Raw genomic sequence first — 18,619 nt, forward strand, 5'->3', positions numbered from 1 at the left:
GCCACCGGCTCCTGGATGTCCAGTGGTTGAAAGAACCCACCAAAGTGGATTTGTTCCTCACCAGGGCTTTCCCAAGGTCTCCCCCTTTTCTTTTGCAGGCTGATTTTTCCCAGTCCTGTTCCCCACACCCCTCTCTGCTGGACACCCAGCAGCTCTGCCCTAAGACACAGGGACAGAGAATCATGAAATCCCAGAATTGTTTGGGTGGGAAGGGACCTTAAAGCTCATCTCATCCCACCCTCTGCCATGGGCAGGGACACCTTCCACTAGCCCAGATTGCTCCAAGCCCCATCCAACCCGGCCTTGGACACTTCCAGGGATGAGGCAACCACAACCTCTTTGTTGAAGTCCCCAAACCTTCCATTTTCCTGGGATTTCAGCAGCTCTTTCAAATTGCAGTGGTTGTAGTGAGTGGGTGGCTGAAGTCTCCATAAAAATGATGCTTCCCTGGAAAAAGCTTTTGGTGTTTCTCTGCTAAAAATCAAAGCCAAAAGCAGGGAGGAAGCAGGAGTTATGGGCAAGAACCTTCAGAAGAGTGTCCAGCAGGTCCTGACCCTCTAATTCAGCCACGCCAGGGAGAGGGCCATGCCTGCTCACTGCTCCCCTTCCAGCCAGGACACTCTTACCTGGCTGTTGTTGAATCTGTGGGAATTACACACATCTCTTGGCTGTCTGTGAGCCTGAAGTAATTTCCTGTGGAGCAACCATGGAGCACCAACATCCTGGTGTCCACCTTTTGCTCTTCCCATGGTCCAGACATCTCCTTTCCCTCAAGCTCCTTCAGGATGCTCAGACTGCAGAGCTGCCTCTCAGCTCCAGCACGGCAAAGGCAGCCAGGGAAAAAAGGGACAGGTTTTGCCTGGAGAGGGTTTGATACCTGCATCAGGTGACATTCCCCTGGCAAGGTCACACTGCCTTGAGGTGTGCCTGCCTGGAGCAATGCCTCAGGCAAGGAGTTACACAGTTCTTCCCTCCTAAAATCCTGCTGCGTCACCAGGACAGAAAGGACCCTCTGGGAGAGAAGTGTCAGCCTGTCACAGAGAAGGTGCACTGAGGACTGTTCAGCTTCCAGTGAGATGATACACCAAATAACATGTCCCATGAGATGTTTTCTTCCCACATCCTCTCCATCATCTACTCTCACAGTGTCTGGACCGGATGGGATGCACATCTTCTTCCACCCCTGAGGCCAGGCTGGGTGCCTGGGTGCTGGATCCCCCAAATACACAGGGAATGTGCGTGTGGTTGGCACCAACACCCCCAAAGAAGGATTTCCAACTTTTTTGATGTTCACCTTGGTAGCAGAAGAGCAGGAGGTGGCAATGGCGTGGAAGAGCAGCAACTGGACATCCATGGACACTCTCTGATGGGTTGGATGTTGCCCCAGGATGTTGCCCAGCATCCTCCCTGAGCTCCCCTGCCACCTGGGAGGAGATCAAACCAAAAAACCATAGAATATCTCAAAGTGCCAATATCTCTCTGTTTTGCCTTTTTATTGAGATTTGAAATGTGACTTTTTGCCAGCCAGAGGCGGGCCTGCACGAGGAGTGGGCCGTCAGGAATGGGAACATGCCTGGTTTGCTTCCCTCACGTCTCCTCAGCGCTTCCACCACCTCCCTGATTCATCCGAGCGTGTCACTGCACAGCAACAGCCTGGTGGGAACACCCACACCGTGTTCCCCGAGGTGGGAAGAGGGGGAGATGTGCCAGGGAGCTGGAAGCAGCCATTCCTCTGTGAGGGGTGAGTGTGGGATCAGTGCCACCAATCCCACCCAGGGCTGGAGCATGGGATCAGTGACACTGATCCCACCTAGAGCTGGAACATGGGATCAGGGACAACAATCCCACCCAGGGCTGGAGCATGGGATTAGTGCCACCAATCCCAGTCAGGGCTGGAGCATGGGATCAGTGCCACCAATCCCACCCAGGGCTGGAGCATGGGATCAGTGCCACCAATCCCAGTCAGCAGTCAGGGCTGGATCATGGCATCAATGTCACCAATCCCACTCAGGACTGGAGCGTGGGATTAGTGCCAGCAACCTCACACAGGGCTGGAGCATGGGATCAGTGACACCAATCCCACTTGGGGCTGGAGCATAGGACCAGTGACACCAATACCACCCAGGGCTGGAACATGGGATCAAGGACAGCAATCCCATCCAGGGCTGGAGCATGGCATCAGTGCCACCAATCCCACCCAGGACTAGAGCATGGGATCAGTGCCATCAATCCCACCCAAGGCTGGAGCATGGGATCAAGGACAGCAATCCCACCTAGAGCTGGAGCACGGGATCAGTGACACCAAACCCACTAAGGTTTGGAGCATGGGATCAGTGACACCAAACCCACTAAGGTTTGGAGCATGGGATCGGTGACACCAATCCCACCTAGAGCTGGAGCATGGGATCAGTGCCACCATCCCAGCCCAAAGGGGCAGCTGTAGGATTTGTGAGGGATCTACCTGCTGCTGTCCTTCCCACAGCCTTCAGCTTGGAGCTGTCAGCTCCTATGGCTGCGAGGTGGAAGGGTTGATCCTGTCATTGTCTCTACCACAGTCTGACCACCACCGTGGCTTCAGCTCAGGTCAGCTTCTGTCTCCCAGGGTTTGGCATCCAGCCACCAGACTCGGGATCTGAGGCCAAGTGACCCCAGGGAGAGGGATATCTCTCACAGCACCTGCCCAGGACAATCTGCCTCTTCACCCTTGTCTCCCTTCTGGTGGGAACCCACCTCCCATGCCTTGGGAAGGGAAGGGAAAACACACAGTGGCACAGTAGCAATTCCAGGCCAGGCTGGATGGGGCTTGGAGCAGCCTGGTCTAGTGGAAGGTGTTGTGGGCAGTGGGTTGGAACTGGATGGTCCTGAAGGTCCCTTCCAATCCAAACCATTCTGTGATTCCGTGATTCTTTAAAACCCGTGGTGAGGCATGAAGGCACCTTCTCCTGGCCTCAGCACAGACATCCCTGGCCTCTGATGGAGGCTCTGCACCAGGGTGAGTGTCCTGGAGTCACGGGCTTCGCCTGGAGGCCCCTCAGAGCAACAGATAAACTCATCCCATGGGAAATCAGCCCGTCTATCTCATCCCACCCACCATCAGATGTCCACCATGAAGAGACATCACAGCTCAGCAAGTCTCCCCAGGCTCCCTTCCCGAGTCCCTGCTTGATTTAGGAAGAGATGATGGAGCCCTTGGACAGGGGCACCAGACAGGGCTGGTGAGAGCCAGGACAAGCTGGTGAGAGCCCTGCACACCTGGGAGGGAGCAGGAAAAACACTTCTTGCTCCCCAAGGGGTCCTCCCTCCAGGCTGGTTCTCCAAACCCACGTGGGCACCTGCACAGGCAGCTTTTCCAAAAGCCCCAAATATTTTGGGCTTAGTGGTTTGTTTAGTGATTATTTAGAGCAGATGGACACTGGCACCAGTTCCGTGAGCTCAGTGTCTCCCTCCACACGTAATAACACAGCACGGCAGGTGTTGAACAGCTGCTCCAAGCACCTCCATCTCATCACCAACACGAATCCCGAGGAATACAGGGAAGCAGGATGACTCCCAAAGTTATGCAAAAACACCCAACCTGGAGACAATTCTCCCATGTAATTACTGTGATGTTAAACACCGTTACATAAGGATTACAGATTCCAGGTCAGGTACTCCATACGTCACGGAAGCATGGAGTGTTTTGACATTTATGGGAATACTTTTTTATTTTTAGTTGGTTTGGTTGCCATGGCAGTGAGAAGAAATCTGCACTAGGCTCAGCTATACATTGGATTTGAGCCTCCCACTTGATACATCCAAAAAGTTTCCCCCAAAGTTGTCAGCCAGAAGCTGTGAGGGGTGGAAGGAGGCTTGACAAGAAAATAGCCCAGTGCCATAATTTAACGTGGAAACTATTCCTGAAGGCCCTCTCTAATGCCTGGGTGAGTGCAGGCACTCATCAGCTGATCAAGTTTTATTATTATATTTAGATACGATTTAGATTATATTTAGATTTTAGATTTTAGAACTCAGAATTCTAGAATTTAGATTCGTTTAGATGTCTTAACAGAGCAGGTGGTACTGCAGAGGTTGCTGGAGATTGAACAGGTTTAGATCATGATGAATGAGCCACATTCTGCTCAAAGGAAGCAGAAATTGTCTGAAAATGAGAATATCATAGAATCCTAGAATTGTTTGGGATGCAAGGGTCATTCCACCCCCTGCCGTGGGCAGGGACACCTTCCACTATCCCAGGTTGCTTTGAACCCCATCCAAGTGGCCTTGAGCACTTCCAGGGATGGTTAAACAAGCCTTGAGTTGTTTGTGAAGCCAATAAATTTCGATCAAAGTTTCCTTTTTGACGCTGAAGACACAGGGAACATCACACCTTCAGCACATCTTCTGAGCCACCAAACGTTCCCAGCTGAGTCTTCGGGCAGCAGGGAAAGGAGGATGGAGACAAATCCAGCCTGTGGGAGGAAGGACAGATTTTTTCTGGTGGGATGAGTTTAATATTGCTGTTCTCTGGGATGAGTCACAGGCTGGAGAAGTGGGGCATTAATCTCAGGGGAGATGAGTAAGTGGGCAGGATGGTCAAAGGAGCATCACAATTTATATCTTCCTGTGTATTACCAGTGGTTCCTGCTCTCTCTTGATTAAAATCAGAAATTTGCCACTACTCCTCCGAGTTAAAAAAAAAAAAACAAACCACAAAAATTTAAAAATAAATGATGGCACCTTTGCAAGCAAGTGGCAAATTTTAGATTTACAGATTTTTCAAAACATCTCTGAGGCATCATTTGGCTTCTCCCTCGCAGTCCTCCTGCAGCAGTCAGACATCCCTGGGTCCTGGCGTCTCGCCAGCCTGGCAGTTCCTCCATGGAGCAATTTTGCCATCTTATTTCCAGGAGTGATTTCCAGAAGAAGTTTTTTGGGAGCTGACAGAGAAGCATCACTCCCCTCCCCCCGGTTAATGCCCACAGTCACGGCCAGAATTTCTGCTGGAAAGTCCTCGGAGAAGAGCAATCCTTCAGCATTTGGGGGTTTATCCTCACACTGTGCTGCTGCTGCTTAAGTGCTGATTTAATAAGGAAAGTGTGTGCTCAGCAATTGTAATTAAAGTCTGCTAAAGGAAAAAGAATCATTAAATATTTAAATGGGTTACACAGTTAATGTTCTCATTAGTGTCTCTCACTAATGGGCCTCCCCACTGCCCGGAGCAAGAGCAGCCTTGGCCACCTCCCCAGGTTCTTCAGAGGGGTTTAAGGAGTTAGGATGCAGAGGGTTGTTTAACACCTACTCTGTGTGGGTGGCAGTGAATAACTTCCCTGGTGAACTGGGTACACAGGTCTGGAGATGTTGTTCATCGGCCAAATGAGCCCAGAGTGTCATTGTTGGGGAGCAGTGGCAGGAGGGGAGCAGGAGATCACTGAGTCACACAGTGGTTTGGGCTGGAAGGGATGGTTAAAAACCATTTAGTCCCATGGCAGGGACACCTTCCACTAGACCAGGTTGCTCCAAGCTCCATCCAACCTGACCTGGGGCAGCCACAGCTTCTCTGGGCAACCTGTGCCAGGGCCTCCCCACCCTCACAGCCAACAATTCCTTCCCAATATCCCATCTATCTCTGCCCTCTGGCAGTGGGAAGCCATTCCCCCTGTCCCTCCATCCCTTGTCCCCAGTCCCTCTCCAGCTCTCCTGGAGCCCCTTTAGGCCCTGCAAGGGGCTCTCAGCTCTCCCTGGAGCCTTCTCTTCTCCAGATGAACCCCCCCCAGCTCTCCCAGCCTGGTTCCAGAGCAGAGGGGCTCCAGCCCTTGGAGCATCCCCATGGCTCTCTCTGTACTCACTCCATCAGTTCCATGTCCTTCTTGTGCTGGGCATCTTTACCTGCCTTCTACACAACAGGAAAAATTCTGACTCTGGGTGTTTTGCCATTGGGAAGCTCCCCTCTGACTTCCATAATCCATCTAACTACAGGAAACCCCACCACTATCCCAGGAAGATGCAATTCCCTGCCAGAAGTGAGGCAGCAGAACTGGCAGCAGCCTTCAGCCTGCAGCAGGCTGTGAGTGGTGGGAAGGAACCTTTCCTGGACAAAGGGAAATGGGTTCTGGAGAATTGGGCATCAAAAATGTTCAAAAACTTGAAGGTTTGGCTACAGGCACAAAGTATTTCCTGGATCCCTCACACTGGGGACAGAGATAAAACGGGCAAAGATGCCCCCTGGGTTCAACACAGGTTGATCATCCACACTAATCTGGCATTTTTCCTTGCAAAGAGGAGACCCCAGAAACAAATGGGAAGGGGTTTCATTCTTCCTGAGCTCCTTCAGGGCATCTGAAATGGTGCTTGGAGCAAATGATGCAACCAGTAGAGAAGCTCTGGAAATTGTGCTGGGGGGGCAGTTCCTGCTGGAATTCTGGGAGCCCTGGGACCCTTTGAGACATGTCAGCAGCATTCCTGATGAGGGTCTTGGCATGGAAGATGAGAGTGACCTCAACAGCTGTCCCAGTGCCAGGAGCTGTCCTCAGGATGCAGAAAAGCAGGATATGCTGAAAACTGTGAATGACCTGAGGGAGGGGAATGGCAGCAGGGATGTGGATTTCAAGGTCACTCACTCAGGGACTCATAAACAAGGATTTCTTCTGTCAGCCAAGAGCTCATCCACTCAAGATGATGAAGGAGAAGGAGGAGCAGGGTGTATTGGCTGGTGACGGGATGAGTTATGAGCTGCCAATGCCTTGAAGCCATAAAAAGACAACTTTAACCTCTGGCTGCATCCACTGAGGTGTTTCCAGCAGACACAGGGAGACAGGAGTGTTGCTGTACAGGGGGTTGTACAGGAGCACCAGAGGCCCCCTGTAGCTGACAAGGCACCACATGTGGCACCTCCAGGCAGGAGAGGAAACACATTTCCAGAGCCTCAAGCTGTTTTCCTGCATGGTAGTGGAGGATCTGCTTCCATCAGACAGCTGAAGCCTCTCCAGTGGCATGGGGGCACCTCTGGGAAGGCCCTGGGGATCCCCAGCCCTGTCCCAACCCCTCCTCTCAGGAGCCCTGAGCCCTTGTCCACTCTCTAATTTATCACTTTGAGGTGTTACAGGCGTGGGATGAATACAGAGACTGCAGGGCTTGTTGTCTTGGCTCACTCCTCTCTTTTATTTATTAGCTCAGAGCCTCATAAATCAAATCAAACTCACCCTCCTGGCTCCCCAATATCTGAACTACCCCCCCTGTCCATCTGCCCACTCCACCTTTCCTCTTGAAATCCCACCCTGGACCTGAGTGCCCTGTGCTGGTGAGCAAGACAATTTGTCACCTTCCCAAGACCCTGCCAGCAACACACCTGTGGGAAGATCCCATCAGGCTTCCCGTGGATGAGAGATTGATCCATCACAGGGATGAGGCTGGAAGATTAATTAGCGGCAGGCAGCTTTCAGCTCCGTGTCCCACTGCTCCTCCCTCCAGTCTGCAACACGAATCCTATTGATTTTCCCTTCCTGGTGCCCTGCAATCCCTTTGCTGGTGGGGATCCCAGCAGGAGATCTTGGAGCAGCCTGGTGTTTGCACGTCCAGCTGCACAAATGAAAGCCGTGGAGGTTTCAGAACCCACTGTTGCCCAAAGCAAGGAAAGTTCAGGTTATTTGTCATCAAGATAATAATAACAACATCAAAATACTTGTTAAAATTGAGAAAAAACAACCCCTGCCTCCCAAGCAGGATTCCTAAGGAAAAAAACTCCAAGTTTTTTACTGTGAAGGTGGTGAGGCCCTGGCACAGGTTGCCCCTGGATCCCTGGAAGTGTCCAAGGCCAGGTTGGACAGGGCTTGGAGCAACCTGGGCTAGTAGAAGGTGTCCCTGCCCATGGCAGGGGGACTGGAATGAGATGGGCTTTAAGGTCCCTTCCAACCCAAACCATTCCATGATTCTGTGATATATGGAGGCTGGCAGGGCATGCAGGGGAATGGCCAGGAGCAGGTGATTGATGTCCTCATTATTACAGTTCACCAAGAGGATCCAAGAGCACTTCCAGAGTCCCCATGACTTAAATTTATCTCAGCCCCACAATGTCTTCCACATTCTCTCGGAGCAGAGGGTGGATACAACAGGATCGAGGATGCAACATTCCCACAGCAGGAGACAGAGAAGGAAAATTCAGGAAGAATTTCTTCATGGAAAGGGTTGTCAATCATTGGAAGGGGCTGCCCAGGGAGGTGGTGGAGTCCCCATCCATGGAGGTGTCCAAGGAATGACTGGACGTGGCACTGAGTGCTCTGGTCTGGGTGACAAGGTGAGGATCAGTCAAAGGTTGGACTCGATGATCTTGGAGGTCTTTTCCAACCTAAATGATTCCCTGATTCTGTGTAAAGGTGAAGCTCCAGGAAAGAGCCACACGAGAAAAGCAGGAGCCAGTTACTACAAGACAACTTCTCCATCCTTTAACTTGGAATCGCTGATCACAGCAACATCAGACAAATGAACTGAAGTTGGGACAAGTAATTATTGCAGGTTCAGAGCTCTCAGGGCAGTGACAAGTGTGACAGCTGTAAATAATACACAGCCAGAGCACGGGAATGCTCCCTGGGAGAACAGGGAAGGCACAAGCTGCAGTGCCAAGAAGAAAATAGCTGAATGTTTATGACCAAATGCTGCTTCCAAATGTGCTGGCTATGCTCCTGTTCCTCTTTGCAGGGCTTTTTCCTTTTTCTGCTTGTTTCCATGATCATCAGGATATCTCCAGCAATCCTATACCCGCCAGGGTGAAAAATGGCCACGGGAAACGAGAGGCAAACAAGGAAGGATGGTTTTACTTCAGCAAAAGGGCAGCTCGAGGAATGAGAGCAGGGAAAAAAATGACCAGCTCTGAGCAGACACCAAAAGGAAGCAAATGAGGAATGCACAGCAGAGTCCAGGGGAAGCCACGGTGGATACGGAGCCTGAGGAAGGAGAAAGGGAAGAACAAAGCACGGAGCAGAAAAGAGACACACTCGGAAAGTCCTTTTCTCATTATCACTTGTCCTTTCTTATCAGGCTGAGGAATGGTGGTGCCTTCCTTGTGCAGCTCAGCTCGTGGGCTTCTCCATCTTAATACCAATGTGGGAGCTTGGAATTGCACCTGCTCCCTGGATCCCAAGAACTGCATGGACCTACGGAGCCCCTCAGTGTGTCCCATCAAGCAGGGGACACACGGCCCCAGGGTGTCCCCCAGTACTTCTGCCAACTCCCCACCACGGAATCGGGTGCACCCAAAAGCAGTGGCAAGTGGTGGCTTGAGTGTTTCAAAAAATAACCTTGATTTCTGGGATAGAGGGATCCAAACCAGTTCCCTGCACTCTGGATATGCACATACAAGCAGCCAGAGGAGCCAGCACTGGTGACTGTCCCTTTTTGTCTGGACATTTCCAGTGCCAAGCAGGTCACTGCCTCTCCTGGATGCATCCAGACCTCACCCTCTCAAGAGTCCTGGGGAGCTGCTGTGAAGCTGCCTCAGTTTCCCCAGCTCTGCCACCAGTCCCCCTGTGTCATCCCATGGCTTAGCACTAAGCATCAGGATCCTGAAGCCAGTATTCCTGCATCCTTAGGAACTGCCAGGAGCTCTGGCAAAGGGCCATCCTTTCCTTTGGGCCGGGGCCCCCCACCCCACATGTGGGATCAGGAGCTGAACTTCTGCCCCTCGCTGCCCCCACAGTGGCTTTGCAGAGACTCTGCAGCCCCTCTGAGCTCCAAATTCCAGCCCCAGGCTGGATTCTCTGCCCCCAAGCTCCCACACATCTCAGGTCATGGTTCCTCTCTCAAGAGAAGTCAGAGAATCCTGGAATGGTTGGGGTTGGAAGGGACATTAAAGAACACCTCATTCCAACCTCCTGTCATGGGCAGGGACACCTTCCACTAGCCCAAGTTGCTCCAAGCCCCATCCAACCTGGCCTGGAACACTTCCAGGGATCCAGGGGCAGACACAGCTTCTCTGGCCAACCTGTGCCAGGGCCTCACCAACCTCACAGCCAATAGTTCCTTCCCAATACCCCATCTAACCCTGCCCTCTGGCAGTGGGAAGCCATTCCCTGTGTCCTGTCCCTCCATCCCTTGTCCCCAGTCCCTCTCCAGCTCTCCTGGAGCCCCTTTAGGCCCTGCAAGGGGCTCTCAGCTCTCCCTGGAACCTTCTCTTCTCCAGGTGAACCCCACAGCTTTCCCAGCCTGGTTCCAGAGCAGAGGGCCTCCAGCCCTTGGAGCATCCCTGTGGCTTCCTCTGGACCTGCTCCAGCAGCTCCACGTCCTTCTGCTGTCGGGGCCCCAGAGCTGGACACAGCCCAAAGCCACTGTTATGGGAAGCACAGAGCATCTGTGCCAACGGGCAGCCCCAATTGTGTGCACAGAGAGAGGGATATAAGAGATGATACAGAGACATTCCAAGCAATCTCGTTTTTCCATTGGCTGAACAGGACCCGCGATTCCACGCTGACCGTTGCCAGGATATTTTGAAGACCTTAGTCGACCTTCAGAGCGAGCAGGGTTGAGAAGCACATTAACGGGAGCCCCCCGGGGCCCCATTCCCGCTCTCCAGTGGCGGAGCGTGTCCCCACGGGGGCGTCCCAGGCTCAGGGACTGCGTCCCACTCCCCACGCGGGGCATCCCCGCATCCCAGCGCTGCGATTCGTGGAAAGCCGTCGGATTCCCGAGCGCGATGCAATTTATCACACGCGCGCGGCCGTTCCCATAATCACCGCTACGGCTCCACGAACCCAACCCCTCAGCAGACCCCCTGCCACCAGCGCTCCCAAAGTCACCCCTTGCGCTGTCAAGAGGGGGAACCGCGGGAGCGCCCCTGTACCCCAGGGGCGGGATGCTGCGGGCTCCGCGCGCTGCCCGCAGCGAGGGCGAGAAACGCGGGGCTGCAGGGCGAGGAACACGGGGCTTGCGGGGGGCGCAAAGGCGCAGGGACGGCTCCCGGGGGGGGAGCGGAGCGGGAGCAGGGAGCGGAGCGGGGGCCGAACGCCGCTGTCCCCGCACCGGCCCCGCCGCCGCAGCCCCGCGCGCGGCCCCCTCAGCGCGCGCCGCGGGCGGGCGGCTTGACGGGCGGGCGGCTCATCCAATGGCGGCGCTCAGCGCGCCTCCGCGCCGGCGGGCGGGCCAATGGGCGAGGCGCGGGGCGGGGCGAGGCTGCGGCGCGCGGCGGCGGGCGGCGGGCGGGCGGCAGTCGGCGCCCGGGCGCGGTGCGGTGTGGGTCGCGCTCCTCGGGCTCCGCCGCGGCCGCCGGTGCCGCCGCGCCGCCCGCCGCCGCGCGCCTCGCCGTTCCCCTATGGAAGAGATGGAAGAGGAGCTGAAATGCCCGGTGTGCGGCTCCTTCTACCGGGAGCCCATCATCCTGCCCTGCTCGCACAACCTGTGCCAGGCGTGCGCCCGCAACATCCTGGTGCAGACGCCGGACTCGGAGTCCCCGCAGAGCCGCCGCGCCTCGGGCTCGGCCGTCTCCGACTATGACTACCTGGACCTGGACAAGATGAGCCTGTACAGCGAGGCGGACAGCGGCTACGGCTCCTACGGGGGGTTCGCCAGCGCTCCCACCACGCCGTGCCAGAAGTCCCCGAACGGGGTGCGGGTGTTCCCGCCGGCCGCCCCGCCGCCCCCCGCCGCGCTGGCGCCGCCGCCGCCGCCGCGCAACGCGTGCCTGACCTGCCCGCAGTGCCACCGCAGCCTGGTGCTGGACGAGCGCGGGCTGCGGGGCTTCCCCCGCAACCGGCTGCTCGAGGGCGTCATCGACCGCTACCAGCAGGGCAGGGCGGCGGCCCTGCGGTGCCAGCTCTGCGAGAAGGCGCCCAAGGAGGCGGCCGTGATGTGCGAGCAGTGCGACGTGTTCTACTGCGACCCGTGCCGCCTGCGGTGCCACCCGCCGCGGGGGCCGCTGGCCAAGCACCGCCTGGTCCCCCCGGCCCAGGGCCGCGTCAGCCGCCGGCTCAGCCCCCGCAAGATCTCCACCTGCACCGACCACGAGCTGGAGAACCACAGCATGTACTGCGTGCAGTGCAAGAGCCCCGTCTGCTACCAGTGCCTGGAGGAGGGCAAGCACTCCAGCCACGAGGTCAAGGCGCTGGGAGCCATGTGGAAGCTCCACAAGGTGAGCCCCGGCCTCGGGGTGCCCTCCCCGCTGTGGAGGGGCACCTGCCCGGCACACCTTGACCCGCACATCACATCTTCCCCGGCACCCCCACCCGCCCTCTCCCACTGCGTTTCGGAGCCTTGCTGGAGAGGAGCGTTGCCCTCCCGGCACGGGGAGGTTGGCATCGTGCACGTGATGCTCCCGCGTGTCCCCAAATCGCGCAGATGATGCTCCCCCGCGGGTCCCCAAGTCACGCCTGGCAGGGCCCGGAGGTGGATCGGGGACATCTGCGCCGCAGAGCCGGGAAAGCAACAGGGAGCGGTGGTTTCGGGAGGAGAGAGGTGTGAAATCTCTCGCGGGGGAGGATGTGGGGGGGCGGGAGCTGGGGTTGCTGGCGGGTGCTGCTGGGGAAGGGGTGCCACCTCCTCCGGCACGGGGAGGCACAGGGAGGAGGAGGAGGGATGGAGGGATGGCAGCGCGGTAGCGGAGCCTCTCGCGGAATACTGATCAGCCCTCGGGAGCGTACTCGCTCCCGCACACGTCCACGCTGGACGAGAGGATCCCAGCGCTTCAGGCAGGGATGTGCCATCATCAGCTCCAGCTCAGCTCCGTCCACCCCGCTGCCTCCCTCCCTCCCTCCCTCCTCCAGTGACCGTAGGAACTGGGGCAGAAGTGACTGGGACACGGGCGGACAGGGCGTAAGGGGATGGGCGTCACTCCTTGGATGAACATTGGGATAATTGACCCCCACTCCGGCAAATCTGGGCGGGCAGGAGCAGGTGGGGCGACCTGCAACAAGGAGCTGGGGAGTGAGGGGGGGTGTGACCTGCCTGGTGGAAGGCATTCGGCTGCATTGCTTTCCAGGAATGTCTCAGTGACGCTTTGGAAGCGCCTGGTCCGTGGAAGATGCGGATCACTGGGATGCAGCTCTGCACCCCGAATTGGGTCAGTGGGTGCACGCAGGGACAAGCTGTTGCTTGTCATGGTGCCCCGAAAAGGGTAACACATTGTGTTGTTGTGGGAGGAAGGGTTCAGTGGTGCCTGAAGCTGCTGGAAGGGGCTTTTCCTGACCCCGTTTTGCTGGGGGCAGGAACTCCTCCTCCCTGGCTTCCCAGCGCTCCAGCAGAGGTGAGGCTCAGGTGCCAAAGCAGTTTTGGTGCCCTTGCCCTTGTCCTCATGCACAGGGTGCACTCAGTGATCCCAAGGCCAGCAGGAGCACCATGGCACAGGTGACTGCTGACCTGATCACAGGAGCCTGGGGGCTCTGAAGGAGGGTGGCACAGGATGGAGCCAGGCTCTTATCTGTGGTGCCAAGAAATAGGACAAGAGGCAACAGACAGAGACAGAAACACAGGACAAGAGGCAACAGACAGAGACAGAAACACAGGGAATCCCATCTGAATGTAAGGAAGAACTTCTTTCCTGTTCAGGCCAGGCTGGATGGGGCTTGGAGCAACCTGGTCTAGTGGGAGGTGTCCCCACCCATGGCAAGGGGGTTGGAATGAGCTTTAAGGTCCCTTCCAACCCAAACCATTCTGGAATTCTGTGATTCCATGATCCTAATGTGGCTTCCCAGAGAGGCTGTGGAGCCTCCCTCACCAGAGGTATTCCAAAGCTGCCTGGGCACAGTCCTGAGTGACAGGGGAACCCTGTTTGAACAGGGAGGTTGGATCAGATGACCCATTGTGATCCCTCCCAGCCTCACCCATTCCATGGTTCTGTGCTAGCATGGCATGAGCTGTTGGATGCTGTGAGCATCTTATTCCTCTTGCCTGTTACAAAACCCACTGAGTGCTGGCTGTGCAAGAGCAGCCTGTTCTCCAGAGTCTGGTCCTGCTGGCTCAGCTCTTGGTGCAGGATGAACCCCTTTGGTCTGGGCTCACAGAGCAGGAGCAGAGCCAGGTCCAGCTGTTGGTGCTGTGCTCCAAAACAAGAGAAATCTAACAGGCATCAGGCCTTTCCATAAGGTTTTGGCTTCCCCTGCTTTGCTTGAGGTGCAGCAAGGCACACACTGATTCACACATGAGCATCTGCACAACTTCATGTGCAAGTACTCAAATATTGCAGTCCTTTTGTTCTTGATTAGGATGCTTTATCCTTCCCTGAATGCTCTGCCTTTCCTTCAAAATACCTTTTCCCAGGGGAGAGCTGCGGCCACACAGTATTTCCTTGATGTGGGTAACAGACGTGGAGCTGTAACTGTTATTTCAGATGATGATTTTCATGCAATTGCTCTCAGATTTGTGGAAATTGAAAAGTGAAGTCTCACCTGCCTCGAGTGGGCTGTGTTTCTTCAGGGGTTCGTGGCTCTTCCCTGGTGTTTGCTTGCTGGGGGAGGGAAGAGAGTCTCTTGTGTCACATATGGTGTTATGGTATAATTGAAGGCGTGATTTCGGGGTCAGAGCTCAGATTGCTCCCTGAGGTGCCATCTAACAAAATCAAGGGGAGAGGCTATTGGCCTTGATTTTTGTTATCCAACTTATAAAATCAGTGCTGTGGAGCTTCAAGCTTTATCCTGGTTGGGACTGGGTGTTAAGGAACCAAAACACCTGCAGATGTGAGCAGTGAAACCCATGGAAAAGTATCTGGGTGTTATTTTTTTGAGGCCTTCGGCACGAGCCAGACTTGCTGAAAGGGTGTCTGCCCCTTTTTGCCTGATCTTTTCTCCCTGATGAGCAGTGTAATGATTACCTCCAGCTCCTAGGAAAGGACAGGCTTAAAAAATCATGGAATGGTTTGGGTTGAAAGGACCTTAAAGCCCATCTCATTCCACCCCCTGCCATGGGCAGGGACACCTTCCACCAGCCCAGTTTGATCCAACCTGGCCTTGGACACTTGCAGGGATCCAGGGGCAGCCACAGCTTCTCTGAGCAACCTGTACCAGGGCCTCCCCATCCTCCCAGCCAAGAATTTCTTCCTAATCTCCAATCCAAACCGACCTTCTTTTAGTTTACACCCCGCTCCTGAATTGTCTTCTGCCGTTCCAACACCTCTCCGTGTGAAATCCCTCTTTGGGATCCGTCCGTGCTGCTCATTTCTGACCCAAGGAGGTTGTGATTCTCGCTGCAGCCTGTGATGACCCCGGAGTGCCTCCATGAGCTGTTGTTCTTGAAAGCAGCAGCGTTCACGCCCCAGTAGGTGATTGTCAAGCCCGGGGGCGATCAGCGTTAAGTGCAGCCGTGCTCGGCTTTGGAGCGGGAGAGCAAAGGGCTTTTCACGGGCCTCTTGGGGAACTGCCCCGGTTTTCACCCGTGTGGCTCTCACAGATGATCCTTTCAAAGTAATCTGTGCTGAGGCACAGTCGGTTGTAATTCAGGGAGATGGGATTTCTAAGCTGGACACAGATTGTGAGAAATCCTCTCTCTTCCCATCTCCCTTTCAGGACCGTTGTCGGGAGAGGGGTGAACATTCAGAGGGACGGGGAGGTAAAATGGGTTTTTAATCTGAATTGTCCCAGTTTTGTGCAGATATTGCAGCTGTCTGGATTTTATCCTGGCAAGCTGGAGCGCTGCTTGGCATATCAGGAGCAGAAGCACAAGATGGAGCTGAATCATTTATTCTTTGCACATCCGAGTCCCTCTTGCTTTTGCTGGGAAGTGTGTGGTGAGTGCAGGCTCAGCAGCTTGATGATGTGTTTTTACAGATGGATGGATGCATAGATGGATGGAAGGATACATGGATGGATGGGTGTGTATGTGCAAATACACACGGACTGGAAGGTGTCTCCAGGGTCTCCCTGTCTCTGACAGCCCCAAAATCCCATCCATCCGGATCAAGCTCTGTCTCAAAAAAACATTTTACCCTTGTTGGTTCATATTGAAAAGGATTGCCAGAAGTTTGTGGATTCTGGTAGCAGGTTTTAAGCAGGTTTGAAAGATTTTGGGGTTAGGCAATGGAGAGACAGTGATGTAGAGCAGTTATTCCTGCCCCTCTCTCATAGGGTATCCAATTGTTGCCCATCACTCGTGTATCTGGCTGTGCTCTGCAGAGCCCCTGGCACTTCTCACCCCGTGGCTGGACACCCTCCCTGGGGTGGGTCATGCCTGCCAGAGGCTCCTTTTGTCTTTGAGATCAGTATCCCAACTGCAGCAGAGGTGAACCTGGATCTACTGTGTGGGGAAAAAAAGCTGAAGAAGTCGGTGGTTCCACGGTGAAGAGTTTCTGCTCATTTTTTGGGCAGTGGAGCAAAAAGCTTCCCTCTCCTTTGGGTTGGGATCGGGGGGTGTTGCCTCTTCTCTCCACTACCATCCCATTCACATTCCTTTTGCCTTGTGCATCCAAAGAAGGGCAAGGAAGCTGGTGAAGGGTCTAGAGCACAAGTCCTGTAAAGGAGTGTGGTGGAGTCCCCATCCCTGAAGGGATTTAAAAGCCACGTGGATGTGGCACTTGGGCACTTGGGCATGGGTCAGTGGTGGCCTTGGCAGCACTGAGGAGCAGTTGGACTTAGAGATCTTTTCCAGTCTAAACTATTCCATGATTTACACCAAGGCCCTGGGGTGGGATCACACTCTGCTCTGCCTTGAGGAGCAGGTCAGGCCTGTCCAGTTCCTCTTGTGGCGAAGCAGAACCAGGTCTTGACTTCAGTGGAAGGTAAATAGTGCTCTCCATTATAATTTTCCATGGGATTTAACTGCCTGGGAGGGGATTGCCCAGTCCAAAGACACAAACTGTCCTCAGACTGCAAACCCCTGCAGCATCTCTGCAGGTTGCAGGAGAGAGCCCAGCCCTGGGAATTTGCATTCCACGCTGTGTGGAATCAGTAATGATGGTCAGTAATCAGAGGCTAATTGGGGCTCACCTAGACCTCAGCCCCGCCCCCCCGGGCTGTCACTAGCACGGATGGGATGAGGGATGCAGGGCAAGCCCTATTAAATACCAAAAATCCTGTGCACAACAGGACTTTATTCCAGCAGTTTTGCGCATCTAGGGAGAACCAGGGGTGGAAAACCCTGCCAGTGCTTCTCAGTTTGTGCCCAGGGAACAGCGGGCACAGGAGCCAAGTCAGGGGTGAGCAGACAGAGTTTTTCATTAGCTCACTTGGCCAGGCCCCTGTGTTTGCTGCCAGAGGAACTTTTGTGGGGAGTCGCTTTCCTGAGGCGCTGGGAATGTGCTGCTGTCGGGTCTGTGGGAATTCCTGTAGCCCCCACAGCTTGGGGAGGTATCCAGGGAGTTGCTGTATGGCCAAGATCTGTTTGCCTTTGCAAAGTAAAATATTTGCTGCTAAAACAGAAGCGAGGAGAATCCTTAATGTTTCCCTGTGTCAGGCAATGGTTTCCCAAGCCTTGGTGTGAGGGCCTTCCCAAATCCCACTGCCTTGGCTCCATCACCTGCCATCTGCAGCAGCAGGGTCCATGCTCTCCTCCAGCAATGCCCAACAGTTTTCCCAGTTGCTCCAGAGAGAGGGGCAAACAGGCTGAGATGCCCTAAAGTTGGGAAAAGCAAGGAAATGTCAGGGTCTGGAGCTCCAGGAGCAGCTGAGGGAGCTGGGGGGGCTCAGCCTGGAGAAAAGGAGGCTCAGGGGGGACCTTCTGGCTCTTCAACCCCCTGACAGGAGGGGGGGCAAGGTGAGGTTGGTCTCCCAGGTAACACAGACGGGACAAGAGGAAACGGGCTCAAGCTGTGCCAGAGGAGGTTAAAATTCAGTATTAGGAAAAGTTTCTTCACCCAAAGGGCTGTCCAGCCCTGGCACAGCTTCCCAGGGCAGTGGTGGAGTCCCCCTCCCTGGAGGGATTTCAAAGCCATGTGGATGTGGCACTTGGGGACATGGGTCAGTGGTGGCCCTGGCAGTCGGACTCAGTGATTTAAAGGCCTTTTCCAGCCTGAATGATTCTGTGATTCACACCAGCTTGTGTTTGCCCAGGATCTGGAGGTGAGGCTGCCACCTTGCATTAATTTATTTAGAAAACAGCTTTCTGCCAGGTGGCTCTTCCCTCTGCACTTACTACGGTTAATGGAGGAAGGAGCAAACACAGATATCCTCTTAATCAAAGGTAATGTGGTACAGCAAGTTCTACGAGGTGTTCTTGGAGCCTGTGGAGCAGCTGATGCCAGGAGATGTCCTCTTAGTTATTTGCAGATGGAAATGGGCCCAGAGCCATTTCAGAGCGAGTGTAAATCACTGCAGCTTCATCCATTCCAGGGGGAAGCTTAGAGGAGATATGAGGAAGGGATTCTTGGCTGTGAGGGTGGGGAGGCCCTGGCACAGGTTGCCCAGAGAAGCTGTAGCTGCCCCTGGATCCCTGGAAGTGTCCAAGGCCAGGCTGGATGTGGCTTGGAGCAACCTGGGCTAGTGGAAGGTGTCCCTGCCCATGGCAAGGGATTGGAAAAATCTGGCCTTTAAGGTCCCTTCCAACCCAAACATTCTGTGATTCTTAAGTCCAAAAATACACAGATCTGACAGGATGATGCTGTTTTGCATTGTTTGTCTCAGGCCCTCCAAAGGCTTCAAAGCATCTCAACATGGAAATTGATCTTTGGTTGGGTCCATTTTCATCCAGAAGGTTCCTGCACTCTGTAAATATCAAACCTTTTCCAATCACTCCACAT

General features: G+C 54.7%; 2 protein-coding genes across 9 annotated transcripts in view; both read left to right on the plus strand.

The window, feature by feature from the left end:
• LOC116788859 (maestro heat-like repeat-containing protein family member 6) overlaps positions 1-18,619 on the plus strand; it is a 946,858-nt gene that overhangs the window by 520,010 nt on the left and 408,229 nt on the right. The gene's annotated exons all lie outside the window — the stretch shown is intronic.
• Positions 11,192-18,619, plus strand: part of TRIM9 (tripartite motif containing 9) — a 64,006-nt gene continuing 56,578 nt past the window's right edge. For all 8 annotated transcript variants that reach the window (XM_032692053.1, XM_032692055.1, XM_032692056.1 and 5 more), the window contains exon 1: positions 11,192-12,091. In XM_032692053.1, the coding sequence (XP_032547944.1) occupies positions 11,276-12,091 (816 nt within the window). In that variant the 5' untranslated portion in view covers positions 11,192-11,275. The remainder of the gene's footprint in view (positions 12,092-18,619) is intronic.

Source organism: Chiroxiphia lanceolata, chromosome 6 (assembly GCF_009829145.1).
Source record: "Chiroxiphia lanceolata isolate bChiLan1 chromosome 6, bChiLan1.pri, whole genome shotgun sequence".
NCBI lineage: Eukaryota > Metazoa > Chordata > Aves > Passeriformes > Pipridae > Chiroxiphia > Chiroxiphia lanceolata.